The sequence below is a fragment of the Oryzias latipes genome, chromosome 16, assembly GCF_002234675.1.
Source record: "Oryzias latipes chromosome 16, ASM223467v1".
In the NCBI taxonomy this organism is placed as follows: domain Eukaryota; kingdom Metazoa; phylum Chordata; class Actinopteri; order Beloniformes; family Adrianichthyidae; genus Oryzias; species Oryzias latipes.
The window spans coordinates 28002701-28017756 of NC_019874.2; the positions used below are offsets into that span (position 1 = coordinate 28002701).

At 45.2% G+C, this 15056-nt stretch overlaps 1 protein-coding gene across 1 annotated transcript in view; it reads left to right on the forward strand.

Moving 5' to 3' along the window:
* Nucleotides 1-15056, forward strand: part of LOC101159293 (gamma-aminobutyric acid type B receptor subunit 1) — a gene marked incomplete in the record, with an annotated part of 118173 nt that overhangs the window by 61122 nt on the left and 41995 nt on the right. Inside the window, 2 exon segments of the mRNA XM_023963908.1 lie at nucleotides 1206-1269; nucleotides 1836-1913. Of these exon segments, the coding sequence (XP_023819676.1) occupies nucleotides 1206-1269; nucleotides 1836-1913 (142 nt within the window).

A 15056-nucleotide genomic window follows, 5' to 3' on the forward strand; every position in this document is an offset into this window, starting at 1 on the left:
CCTTGTAACAATAAAAAGCTAGTTGATAAATATTCTGCTTTATTATTATAGTTTAATAATAAAGCACAAGAAAATCCATAAACGGAGTAGAATCTCCTGGTTTTTGTCTGTTAAATGCAGCTTTCTTTTATTTGAAAGTGGAAGACTCTTCTTCTGTTTCCTCTCTGGCTCTTTTCTGCCAAAAGAAACTTTGCTAGCTTGGGTGCTTCAATATAGCGGTTAGTGGAGCCGCTTTTAAAAAAGTAGCGGATGGATTTTCAACACAGCGACTTGACATTTCTCAAGAATGAGTCAGATGTAGTGTGAGGAATCCAGTAGTTTTCCAAAATAAAACTTCCTTCAAATTAGATTATAAAATGAAAAAAATGTAAGGTGTGTTTTTTTCTGCGCAGTACTGCTCCACGGCCTGGGAGGGTTGGGGACCTTTGGTCTAGAAAGTAAAAATATGATTGTGATTGTACGAGAAAAAGAAGGTTGGCCATTTAGCTATTGCTTGAGAGTGAGGCTTAATTGACGAGTGGCGTTTAGAGTGATGCAACAACCCCGTCTGTACCTGTGAGTTAGATCCTTCTTATTGAAAACACGCCAAAGTTTCACTTAAGATGGTCAGTCAGATAGGGAGTCACACTGACCACTAACTATAAGGCAGAACGCAGATTAAACGTGATCAGATCTAAATAAAATAAAGTGAAATCTCCTGGTAATTCCTATTGGCTCAATCTGCCTTTAAGTGGCTTGTTTCCAATGGACCAAATCTCTTTTTCTCACTCCATCTTTTTGTATCAGAACAAAGGCTGTTCTCCTTAAGTTTTCAAAAAACAAAATTAAACATCTTTGATCATTTCTCCTCTTCGTAACAACCTTCTGGGCTCCTGAGGCGTTTCAGCTTCATGACTATCGACGTTCTGGTCTCAGGCTTGGTTCAGGGTGAATTGGTTCCTTTTTGAGTGGGCGAACTGCAGAAATGTGGGGCGTTTTCACTGTCTCAAGTGTCTGTGGACTTCCCTTTCTATGATTCAGTGCAGCTCTGAAAAACCATAAGCCTCCATGTCACTGAGGTTCTCTGCTCGCGTTAGTTTCAACTGAAACCTTGTTTACCGTAAAGAATGTCCGGCAAACATGTTTTATCAGGAGGGTCCACAGACCTGCTGCACTGTTGGTTGTGAGTCTGTAACCTGACAGCCTCTTCTTCATCTCCACCTCAGGGCCAGGTGGTGTTTGACGCTCAGGGTTCCAGGATGGCAATGACCCTCATCGAGCAACTGCAAGGTAAAACGCACCTCTCCCCCAGAGTCCTCCCACTGCAGTCCGTGGGCAACAATAAATGTCACAGACAGATTTTTCTGATGGAGTATTGATTGCTGAACAGCCTGGCAGCCCTCAGTGTGCTGTAACTGCACCTGCTGGAACACAGCGACTCCAGGCTGGCCTCTAATTGGGCACACGCCTTTGTTTCATATGACATCCTATTTGTTACCAGCAGCCTAATGAGTTTTCCTGCACAGGATAAGGTGGAGGATTATTTCCTGCCTCTGTTGTCATTGGCGTCCTGAAGGAAGAGAATTTCTAATCGGGCTCCTTTAGCCTCACATTTGGTCTCCAGTTTCCTGCTGTGGTGTTGAAGTAATTTGAAATGAGACCTGACTGGAATCCTCGGATCGTTCTTGGACCTCATCAGTATTCTTGGTCAAAGCTGCAACATAAGCATTTTTTCCCCTTTGCTCCACCTTGATGCTTCAGCTTTAACCCATCTTTTCTTTCACCTTTTTGTTCTTTATTTTCATTGTTTGTAAATCTGGTAGACACATTGAAATAATGCAGTTTTCCTCCAATAGGTGGCAGTTATAAGAAGATTGGTTACTACGACAGCTCGCAGAAGAACCTCTCCTGGTTTGGGAACGATGTGTGGATAGGTAAGAGTCTGGAATTTTTCTGATTTGGATTGGCTCCCTTGAGCTTGGAGTTGCAGCAAAATCGTGCAAAACTGTATGGTAAACGCTTGTTCAGAAGCTTAATGCGCGACTTCATTCAACATGACCCCCCCTTCCATGAGTTAGCTCTATTTTCCTCAACTCTGCTGAACTGGCAGCTCTGAAAGTGAGTCAGGCCAGCGGATCATGTCCATCGCCCAGATACTTAAAGCCTGGAAGACCAAAAACCATGAGTGTTTGAAATAACAGGATCATCTGTTTCTTGAAGCCTTTAAGCCCGAGGCTGGTTTCTGAAATGTATAAATCCAGTGAGTAAATGCTATACACAACAGCGAATCAGCCAGCCCGGTCTCTGTGCCCCCACGCTGAACCAGAGCGCAGGCTGACAGACAGCGAGCTCCTGACTGCTACTGTGCCCAAAGTGAAGCTCCAGAGATAACAAAGCTTCACGCTCAGCAGCCTTCCAAAAATGGCAGAAGGTTTTGTATTAATAACAACTGTGAGTGCAAACTCACAGACGTTTATTCTCCAGACAGCAGAGCAGAACACTGAATCCAAAGAGACCTGCACTTATGAGGATGACAAGATATTATCTGTTACCAAGAATGAAAGAGTTTGATTTTTCTCTTCTTTGTGTTTGATCTTTACTTGGGGAACATATTTTTATATGAAGTCTTTGGCAAAAAACAGTGTTTTAAGTTGCAGCTGAATGAAGAACAGCGTGTCACCTGATCGGTGAGTTAGCTTCAAAGTACACCACAATGAAACGATGCATCTTCTATTCATTGTGAGTAATAGAACCCAGTGCATTAAATATGAAGGTCTATGTTCTGAATGTGTCACTGTCCACAGGGGGGTTCCACAGGGTTCTATATTAGGTCCCCTCCTATTCATTATTTATATCAATAATTTGGGACTAAATGCATCTGCTGATAAAACCAAGCTTATGTTGTTTTCTAATTGTAAGAAGATGCCTCATACAATTCCCACAGTGTCCACTCTTGAAGGAAACAACATAGAGGTGGTTCATGAGTAGAAATACCTCGGTGTATTGATTGATGAATCCCTCACTTTCAAACCTCATGTGGAGAATCTTGTCAAGACACTGAGACTAAAATTGGGTTTTTATTTTCGAAACAAGCTGTGTTTTTTCATTTGAAGTAAAGAAGCGACTTGTAGCTGCGACTTTCCTCTCTGTGTTGGATTATGGAGACCTTTTTTACTTGAATGCTTCAGCTCAATGTCTTCGAATGATTGACACGGTTTATCATTCTTCTCTGAGGTTCATTACTAACTGTAAAACAATGACACATCACTGTGAGTTGTATTCTCGAGTGGGTTGGCATGTCCTGGCCATACGGAGGAGGATTCATTGGTACACTTTCATTTATAAGGCACTGCTTGGACTACTGCCGACCTACATCTGTTCCTTACAGTCACAGAGAAGGGCTGATTCTTATTCTCTTCGTTCACATGATCATGTGTTGCTCTCTGTTCCATTTGCACCGAACTGGACAAAAAGGCTTTTGTCCACTCTGCACCTTATGTATGGAACATGTTGCAGAAGGACTGGAACTTGACAGAGTTGATTTCCTTGAATGTTTTTCAATTTAAACTGAGAGGTCTCGAGGCTGACTCCAGAACTTGCACTTGTTTTTCATAATCGGTTTGTTATTTCCTGTTATTTTGCTCTTTTTAATTATGTAACTGTATTTTTGTCGCTGCTGACTCCCTTAAAAAAAAGATTTTTTTTTTTTTTTTTTTTTTTTTTTTTCCTTTTTTTTTTTTTTTTTTTTTTTTTTAACTTGTCCTGTCCAACAGCTAGGCAAACAGATGAGAGCTGAGGGCCTCTTGTGTTGGACATATTTTATTCTAACAAGAGGGGTTATTCATCTTCAGACAAACCAAAGGTATGTCTGAATAAACCCCTTTTGTAATTGAGGCCAAACTTTATTAATTTCAATCATGTTTGAAAATCTTTGGTGTTGGACCGGACGGAAAAGGAAAGAGGGGAACAAGAGAGAGGGACGTTAGAGAGAGGGGGGGGTAGGAGGGTGATAATAGGAGGGGAAGGGGGGTAAGACCATGAAGCAGCATAGAGCAGGCAGGTTTACTGGTTGTTTATCGTTACGGTACGGTTCAAATGTAGTACAAAAAGGGCGGGGCCTGTTCACACACACTCAAATATTATCAACACACCTGCTAGCCGCAGAAATGTCCACATGTCAACATGCACACAAAACAGATAGTGTTCACGAACGCATACTTATGCCTTTAAACCAACTAGTGTGAAATCTTTCATTCATTCAATCATGCAAACTATTAGTGCAAAGGTGAGCTAACACCTGTGCTCAGGTGAGTGTTTATGTTCTTCTAAAATGGATGGTGGAATGTGAAAAGAAGGAGGAGGAGCGCCCAGCCACCCCCACACCCATACCCCCGCCGCAGCAGCAGCGGCAGCCGGAATTCCCCCAGCGCCACACGGGAACAGGCAGGGAACAACCGCCCCCCGGGCGACCAAGACCGCCACCCAGGCCAGGGCCAGCAGGACCGCCGCGAGGCCCCCAGAGCCAGAGAGCAGGGAGGCGCAGAGGGAAAGAGAGCGCCGCCCCAGCCCAGCCAGGAAAGCAGCCCCCCGCCGCGCCGGAAGAGCCCAACGCAGGGCCCCACCGGAGAGGGACGCCCACAGCCCCAGACGAGCACCCCACCACCACCCAGGAGTTCCGGGCATCCCCCCGCCCCGACCCCAGGTACGAGCCAGGACCCCCCAAGGGAGACCCGCTCCGCACTCCAGGCAGCCACCCACCCGGCCCACGGTTGGTCCAGGTAGGAGCAAGGCAGGGGCCCGCCGCCCCCGCCCAGGAGGGGGGAACCCCGGGGAAAAAAGGGCGGCCCATAAGGGATGTTATAAATATGGCCCGACCAGGCTCGGCCATGTTGGAAGTTTGGCGGGGCCCAGCGCCCAGGGGCAAGGACCAGGACCCACCCCCCAGGGACACAAACACCCCCGGCTCAGGTGTAATATGAACCCCCCCACCGTGCGGAGAGAGCACCGCCGGGCCCAGGGAGCCGGCACCCAAGGGACACGGCCGCCATCGCCAAGGGGCCCACACCCCCCACCAGGGACGGGGTAGGGGACAGATGGACCCAGGTCCCACCTTCCTTGTAAAATGTGTGTGCGTGTATGGGTGTTTGAGAGGGTGTTTGTGTGCATGTGTGTGTGTTTATGTTTGAATGTATATATTGAAGGGGGAGGGGTGTGTGTACTAAGGGGGGTGCAGTTAAAATTGGCGAGTAGGGCACTAAGGGGACATCTCCTGATTACTCACAGTGATGTCCCCTCACCCTCCACACCAAGGGGCCCTAAATGTCTAAGGTGCGGTTAAAATTGGCGGGAAGGGTGCCAGGAGGACATCTGCTGCTTGCTGGCAGTGATGTCCAAGCACCCCCCTACCAAGGACCCTACGTGTCTAAGGTGCAAATAAAACCGAAAGAGGGGGGGCCCACTCCATACGGCAACCACAGGAGGGGGGCCACTCCCAAGTAGCCCCCCCCCAAGGCGCATCGCAGGCTAAACCCCCCCACCCCCTCACCCTAATATGAGGTTATATAAGGAAGGGGGTAAGTTGGGGACAGCTGGTAGACTGTCCCCCGGTGGTCAAACAGCCGTCCCCCAGCCCACCCCCAGCAAAGGGGCCAGGGCCACCCAGCCCAGGGGCCCACCCCCTGAGGCGCCGACACCCCAGGCCCGGCACCACCCACCCCACACAGAGAGAGAGGAGCCAGAAAGCGTCGCCCCCCCCCGGAGCAAGCCCAGGCCCCCACCCCCAGACGCCGGCCCTAGAAGAGCTCTGGTCAGGCCTCGACGGGACCGAGGAGGCCAACCGGCCGAGGCAACCACTGATTGCCTCAGCGGAGACCCCGACCCGCTAGCCCCCCCGACCCGTACTAATAATGGGCCCCCCCTCCCCCCCAGAACGCCCCCCCACAGGACAGGGCCGACAAGCCCCCCACCCCACCCCACCCTAGACCCCGCAGCCGAAGCGGGTGACACCCAGAGCGACCGGGGGCCCCGAGAGGGTTGTCCCGTCCCGTCCCAGAGCCAGGGAAGGGCCGATCCCAGCCCCAGGTGCAGATGGGCAGCCCATCCGGCGCCGCTGGGCCCCCCCCACCCGAGCAGGGCCCCCCGCCAACCCCCCCCAGCACAGGCAAAGGGACCACCCCCCCAAGCCAAGCCAGACCACCACCCCACCCCCCCACCACGCACCCCCACACCCAAGCCCAGAGGACCACGCAGCGCCCCAGCCCGCCCCACCCAGGCACCGGACCCGACCCCCCGACCAACGGAGCCCCCCACCGCCCCCGCCAGGCACCGGAAGCCCCGACCCCCACCCCAAACCACGGCAGAAGGGCAAGGAGCAGCGACGACCAGGCCCTCCACCCCCTAAGTCATGGAGTCAACCACAGGAGACCAGAGAGACTGAATTCTTTCAAAGTTACTTGAGCTTTGGGCTGACATTTTTTCCAAGCTGATATGATCAAACAGCAGATTTCTGTGTTGACTTATGTTTATATTTTTCTTGTTTTTCCAATTTATTAAAATAGTTTTTTTGGCAATACAAAGAGTTATGAAAATGATAGATGCTAATCCTTCTTCTATATCGATGGCACTCATGTCACCAAGCACACAAAGTGACGGTGAGGCAGTGATTGAAACCTTAAGCCAGACTGATAAATCGGCACATACCTGCTGCCAGAGAGCCCTGACAGGAGTGCAGAACCACAGTGCGTGCATGTAGCTGTCGGGTAGATTATTATCACAGTGCTCGCAAATGTCTGAGTTACTGAGACCCATCTTGAACATCCTCTGTCCAGTGTAGTAAATTCTGTGAAGAGTTTTGAGATGGATTAGCTGCAGATTTGGACTTTTTGTCAGTTTAAAGGTGTTTAGACAAAGTTCTGACCAGAAGCTTTCATCTGTGCTGATGCTCAAATCTGCATCCCATTTTTTTGTTGGAAGGGCAATATTGTTATCTAAATTACATAAAAGTTTGTATATTTTGGAGAGAGTTCTATTCATTGAAAAATTAATCAGAGTGGTAACTACATCTGGTAGCTTTAAATCGTCGTCTTTAATTTTATACTTTTTAGTAATACTTGATTTAAGTTGCTGATATTCCAAGAAGTTATTTATTCCATGTTTGTCTTGAAGTTCCTGGGGGGTTATGAATCTTCTATCAATAATTACGTGCTCTAGTTGTTTTATGCCCCCTGCTTGCCAAGCTGGGAAGTGAATCATTTTTTTGTTAATAAGGATGTCCGGGTTGTTCCAGATGGGTGTCATTTTGCACGGTTGAATTGATGATTTTGATATTTTGAGAAATTCCCACCAGGCTGTTAAGGTGGCATTTATATTAATGCTTTTGAAACAATCCTGTTTTTTAACTGTTTGGCTAATAAATGGTAGCTGTGACAGGTTGATCTTTCCACATAACACCTGTTCCAAGTCTAACCATGAGTTGGTTTCTGGATTATTTTTTAACCATTTTAAGATATATTGTAATCTATTTGCAAGAAAGTATTTGTGGAAATTAGGTAGTTCTAATCCTCCACAGCTTTTTGCAGATTTTAAAGTTTTTAGACTAATTCTTGCAGGTTTGTTGTTCCATAGAAAGCTTGATATGGATGAGTCTAATGTTTTGAACCATTTTAATGGCGGTTGTGTGGGAATCATTGAGAAGAGATAATTAACCTTGGGTAAGATTTTCATTTTAACCGTGGCTACCTTGCCCATAAGGGACAGAGGCAGGTTGGTCCAGCGTGTTAGATCGTCCTGTATGCTTTTCAGTAATGGGGTGTGGTTTAGCTGCACCAGTTCTGATAGTTTGGGGGAAAAGTAGATACCCAGATATTTGATATTTCCTGTTTTAACTGGAATTGTGAGTCTTTGTTCCATATTCCTGTTAAGTGGTAATAAAACAGACTTATTCCAATTAATGGAATAGTCTGATATGGAGGAGAATTCATTTATGATCATTGCTGTTTCATTTACAGAATGTAAATTCCTTAAAAACAGTAATATGTCATCCGCATAAAGACTAATTTTATGATGGCTGTGTTTGGTTTTTATTCCTATAATGCTCTCATTCTGTCTTATTGCTGCAGCTAAAGGCTCAATGAATATAGCAAAAAGAGAAGGAGAGAGTGGGCAGCCCTGTCTGGTTCCTCTTCCAAGAAAAAACCTGTTTGAAGTCTGTTTATTAGTTCTAACTGATGCATTGGGGTTGTGATATAATATTTTGATCCAATTGATGAATGCTTCTCCAAAACCAAACTTATGGAGGGCAGCAATAAGGAACTTCCAATTAACTCTGTCAAAGGCTTTTTCAGCATCCAGCGATAGTACCGTCATTTCCTGTTTTTTAATGGTGGCAAAGTCTATTATATTAACTAGTCTACGGACATTATCATCCGAGTGTCTGCCTTTGATGAATCCAGTCTGGTCGAAGTGAATTATGTGAGGAGTGATTTTTTCTATTCTCTGTGCTAGTGCTTTGCAGATAATTTTTACATCTGCATTGATTAAAGAAATGGGGCGATAGCTTGAAGGACTAGTGGGATCTTTGTCTGGTTTTAGAAGAAGAATTATGTTGGCTGAGTTCATGTTAGGTGGCATTGATTGGCTCTCATTAATAGATGTGACAGTTTTATAAAATGTTGGTGCCAGTTGTTCCCAGAATTCTTTATAAAACTCAGCAGGAAAGCCATCAGGCCCTGGTGCTTTACCATTGGGCATAAGTAACAGAGCTTCATGAAGTTCAGACGGCAAGAGCGGAGAATCTAAGTTTGTGATTTGATCCTCATTTAGCCTGGGTAGGTTTACATTATTAAGAAATGAGTCAATACTTTGCTCTGACGGATTGATCTGCGGTGTGTACAGGTTTTTATAAAAGTTTTCAAATTCGTTATTAATTTTGACCGGGTCATGGGTGACATTTCCTGTTTGGTCCATAATAGAGGTGATTGATGATTTTTCTCTGTTAATTTTAAGCTGATTAGCCAGAAATTTGCCAGATTTATTAGAGTTTTCAAATCTTTCAAGTCGTAGCCTTTGTATTTGAAATTGTGTTTGTTTATTAATGATGTCATTTAACTGCAGCTTTAAATTTTTCAGATCTCCCAGAATGTGCTCCTGTGCAGAAGCAGCATAAGCAGTCTCCAGGGTTTTGATTTTATTTTCTAATTCTAATAAATCTGCTTTCTCTTTGCGTTTTTTGTGCGTTGAATAAGAAATGATTTTCCCTCTCATGACTGCCTTTGCTGCTTCCCAAAGAACGCACGGTGGGATGTCTGGAGTATTGTTGAAGTCTAAGAAGGTTGCCCACTCTTTTTTAAAGAATTCAAGAAATTCCTGGTCCTTTAACAGAGACGTATTAAACCTCCAGGTTGTACCAGAGGGTGTGGATTTTTCCCTAGAAATGTTTACAGAGACTGGTGCATGATCACTGATAATAATTGGATGGATATTGGAGCTTTGAGTATTTTTTAAAAGAGAGTTACTGATTAATAAATAGTCTAAACGGGAGTGTGAATAGTGAACTGGAGAAAAAAAGGTGAACCCTTTAGTGCTTGGGTGACATGAGCGCCACGCGTCGCAGAGACCCAGATCATTCATGTACTGCTTTAGAATACTTGCAGACCGCCATGTACGCTGGTTTGCTGCTGTGCTGAGTCTGTCAAGTTCAGGGTCCAAAACAAGGTTGAAGTCTCCTCCTATAATGATTGTGGAGTCAGAGTGAACTGAGAGTGAGGTGAAGAATCTGTGAAAGAAGGAAGAGTCGTCAACATTAGGACCATAAATACTCACTATACAATAGTCCTTATTCTGAATGGATATATTAATGATTACAAATCTGCCTTCTGGGTCAGTAACTGTATCCTTATGAGTAAAATTAAGATTTTTATTAATTAAAACAGCAACTCCTCTTTGTTTGGAGTTGTAACTGGCAGAGTATATAACTGGAAATTGTAAGCAGCACATAAGGTGATTCAAAGAATCTGATAAATGGGTCTCCTGCAGTAGAGCTATATCTGCTTTTAGACCATCCAGGTGATTTAACACTTTCAGTCTCTTTGGCTCAGAGCCAAGTCCACGCACATTCCAGCTAACGATGTTAAGACTGTTCATAACTGCTCTGACTGAAAAGGTGTAAAGCTAAGTAGTGCTTGTGTGCCAGTCCGTGTGCGCGTGCCCGCATTTGAGAAGCGCTGTGCGCGTGAACGTTTTCTGGTTATGTGAGCTGCGTGTCGCGTGCGTCCTATGAGAGCCTGTGTGAGGTGATTGCAGTATGTCAGCGTGTGTGTGCGGGATCGCATGTGCACGCCCCTGTGTGCGCTTGTGTGAGCGCGCGCCCGTTCCGTGCATAAATAAATACTTACCGAGGATGAGTTGCTTCCAGGTGATTTACATATAATGAGGGGGGAGAGGGGGGGGGGAGAGTAAAGGAAAGAAAAAAAGAGATAGAAGGGAAAACGAAAACAACAACAAAACAACAATAGAAACATCAGTGGGACTGAAGTGACGAAGAAAAAAAAAAAAGACTGTTTTCCTGCGATCGAGGTGTGGATTATTGATGATCCGGTTTTCCATTCATTGAGGTAAATTTAGCGGGTTTCTTCTGGGCAGCGCAGATGTTCTCAGCGCGGATCTGAAAGCCTTCAGCACAGCCAGGGGGTGATCTCCGGGTCCCGGAACAGCCGTCCGTCCACGTACAGTTTGTCAACGGCCACAATCGCTCTCGAACCAGCAGCAAGATGCTTCCTCCTCAGCGGGAACAGGATCTTCCTTCTACGGAGGATTTCTGCCGGGAACTGGTCATTCACGCTGTAATGCGTGCCTCTCAGTTCCCGTCCGCGGCCCTTCACCAACTCCTTCTGTTTGAAATGTTCGAATTTAGCCACAATAGGACGCGGGCGCTGGTGGTCGGACCTTCTTCCTCCAAGGCGGTGAACCCTGTGGAAGGAGATCTTCTGCACCTCCTCCTTGGGGAGCTTCAGGTGGACCTGTAAAAAGGATCTCACGGTGGCTTCGGGGTCTTCTCCTACCTCCTCTGGAACCCCCGCAACCACTAGATTGTCCCTCATGCTCCTCGACTGAAGATCCAGGAGGGTTTCCTTGATGGATCGGTTCTCCTCGGAGAGACGGGCGGTGTCACTGCTCAGGGTCTTCACGGTCTCTCTGAGGGCCTGGTTCTCCGCTGCGAGCTCCCGCACCTGCTGCTGGCTGAATTCCAGAGACTCCCGCAGACCTTGAAATTCTCTATGGAGGATCTCCAGCAGATTGAGGCGGCCATCAAAGCTGGAGAGCTTTTTGTCAATCGAATCCAGGATATCGCTCATTCCGCTGCCTGGAGAGGACACAGCCCCGGGAGAGTCCTCAGGCCGTTCACGCTTGGCGGAGGGGGTGGTGGTGGCGGTTCTGGGCTTCACCATGTTGCAGGTATTAAAACACTCGTCAATGAAATTCTCCAGGTCCTCCAGGCTGACAGAAGCTTAATACTCTTAACAGGTTATGTTAGTTAGCAGGAAATGTTTTAATATGGCGGAAAAATGAAACAAGATCGAAAATGTTTGTTCAAATGCTTACGCGCCGCCAAGTCGACTCACCACACTCGTCTCGCTGGGTCTCGCGATACTACAGCATCACCTCGCCCCCAGCATCACCTCGCCCCAAGCATCACCTCGCCCCGACGATAAAAAAAAGATTTTTTTAATCTCAACGGGACTTTCCCAGATAAATAAAGGTTAAATAAAATAAAATAAAAAATTCAATTATTTAGATGTTAATTTTAAAAACTGTTACCAGTTGCAAATAGCCCCCCAGTTTTTACTGAATGATGCACTGACCTAAGAGCGCTTTAAATTCTGATGTACATTGGAATACATTGGCTAGGTAGCTCGGTTGGTAAGGTGAAAGGGTGAAAAGCTGCCACGCAGGAATCCAGGGTTTGATTCCTGGAGGGGAATGAACAATGGTACTGGGGGCAATTACCATATCATGGTGAGCAATTAACATCACCCAGTGAGTGTCCTTGGGCAACACTCTTAACGCTACTGTCTCCTGAGCACGGTTCGGCTGCAGCTCACCGCTCCCCCAGGGGATGGGTCAAATGCGGAGAAATATTTCCTCATTGTGGGATAAATAAAGAATCAATTATTGTTATTAATTATTATTAATTATTACATGTGACAATGACAAATAAAAGCATGTATCTAGCCACTAGGGGTGCAACAGTTCACTTTCCCCACAATTCAAACCTTGATTTTTAGGTCCCGGCTTAGTTTTGTTTCAATGTCTGTCTATCGATCTATCTATCGATCTCTCTCGATCTCTTTCGATATAAATGTTTCCAGGCATCCAGCTCTCATTGACAAGAAAAAAAGAATTTGATTTATTGCTGAAAAGCACAAATTTCAGTCACATTTCCAGGTTTTGTTTCATTTGTTATGCAGCACCTGGGTATATTTTTTAGGAGAGTAAACTCTTTTGGTATATTTAAAATTTTAGTTTATTTTCTATATGAAAGGATGTAAGAGTAAAGTAATGTCTATGTTTTTTTCCTTTTAACGTTTACTTCTAACTTGTATAATTTTGACATATATATATATAATATTTATTATGGAGAGATATATAATATATTATTATGGAGAGAAAAATTTAGTTTGTGTGTTCAACAAAAGTTCTGTTCCTGTTCCTGTTAGGCCAGCGACCAGCGACACCCCTGTCTCAGACCATACTTTGTTGAAAATTGAAGTGACAAAAACAAACAATTTCTATAAGCATTAGCCATTCCAAACACTAACCGATACACCGTCATATAAACTGGAAAAACAAATCCCTCGGTTTTTGCCGTTGACTGTGGGAGGCGTGGCTAAGATGCCGTACTGCTGAGTTGCTGAAAAGTAGCGATGACTAAGTGTGCACCTGAAGTCTAAACTGCTGCTCCATCCTAAATTTTAAGAGATCATCACCAGAAAAACCTGTTTATAAAAAATGCTACTTTCCTCCTCTGAGTTATAAACACAATCATTTATTAGTACATTGAGTTTCTTATGGTCAAAAATAAACCTTGTTAATCATCAGCACCACATTTACTTAATACATCGCAGAAAAAATTTTACACTCTCATCAAAGTTATTTAGTGTCAAGTGGTTTCTGAACCCAGGACTTCATCCAGAGAAATGTTGGGTTTTGCGATTCTGTGTTGGAACAGACACTGTGTTGTTTATAATGACATTAGTATGTATTTTTCCTAACACGCGCTGGCACAAGACATGCAGAGTTATTGCATCAAAATAAAACTCTGATTAATGTGAGCAGAGGCGGCTCGAGGCGCTTGGAATTCATTTGTTTGAGGAAATGTGCGTTACACCGACTTTGTCTCAGATCTGAAGGGCTGGGAAGCTGGTATGAGAAAATCGTGCAGCGGAGATTAAACAATGATGTTGCAGGAAAAAGGGTCCAAGTCTTTTTAAGACTGGTGTTTCAGAATGAGGCTGAGCTCTACCTCCGCTGAGAGGATTACTGGGTAATAAAGTACAAGTTCATTTCTCAAAGGAAACAGGAAGTGACAAAGTGAGACGCTGCTTCAGACATTAATGTATGGATGTAAACAACCCTGCTCATTAAGATATAAAAAAAATACAAATCATCCATATGTCCTTCCATCAACTCGTTTTTATTCACGCCTCATCAACCTACTTGTTGACACGTGTATCCTTTTTTCTCTTCAGTCTGGGTTTAAACCTTCTGTCCAACTTAAGCCTTAGTCCCAACTGACGTGATGGGTGGATACAGGCTTTCTGTAGGGAAAAAATGGGCAAACCTGTTCAGGTAATGCAGATCGTAAACTGCTCTGTGAGGAAAATGTTCATGCACATTTTCCTCTACGGGCATGCTGCAGGCGACAGATCGTAGTGACCACTTAAAGAACACAGAAGGGTAAGTAAGGGTGAAGGAAGTGAGTTCTAGGTTTAATGATGCGTTTGTATGGCATTTGCATGCGGTTAGTAAGGAGCCAATACTCTCATCTTACTAATGAATAGAGTACGGCGGAAGGACAGCATCACCTGTGTAAGTGTGTTTAACTTCCATTATCCTTATGAATACTTCATGAGACAATTATCACATGGACGACAATGGAACATTCCATTTTCATGACGTCCCTTGAGGAGGCGGTACTGGAACTGCAAGACACACCTGTGCTGCCTTCACGTGTGTGGCTGCTTCTCTCTACGACCCTCTACGGGCCCCGACAACATGAAAACCAAAGTTTTCCAGCACTTTTTCCCAAAGTTTCCCTCAATTTAACAACAAACCTGTCTTTACCAATTGAGGATTGATTCAAGAGCAGAAGCATCTGACTGAACCGTTGACAACAGTTTGCTCTCGCGGCCAACAGTCGCTGTCCGGATGCCTGTCGGCCATGACCCCTTCTACAAACATGGCCCCCTCCTCTTGTTTTGTATGTGATCAAATGAGGTCCATCTTTCTTCTGAAAGTGGTTTTGGTTTTTACGAGTCGTAGCTGCAGACTCTTCTGTTTTATGGTGTTTGGTGTCTGCTTCTTTCTGATAAGACTTATTACACATTTGCATAGCTTCAAAAACGTCCTAAAAAGACAAGCCAGAATCACTTTAGGGTTTAGAGAAATTATAAAAAATTCACCTGGTTACTGCTAATAATATCTCGTGACCAACAGTCAACATAATTCGGAACCACAGAGATCATCATCACAGAGATCAATAGCTGCTGGTGAGCTGTAACCGGCCAATGCAGGGTTGTGACCTTCAACCAGTATCAGCTGATTGGTCAGTTTGAACTGTCGTTCAGCCTCTGCAGACGTTTCCTCTCAGAGCAGCTTTAACGCCTCTGTCTGTTAAAAAGTGGGACATCATTAAACCGTGCGTCCTGCTTGATGTCTCACGGTCGGCGAATCTGTCAGCGAGCTCAGACTCTCCAACCAGAACCGGCTCGGTCATTTCTCCTTCTTCATTTCGGCCGTAAAACTCTTTAGCATTGATTTCTGTGGACCATGGAGCTGTGGTTGTTTACAGGCCTGTGCCC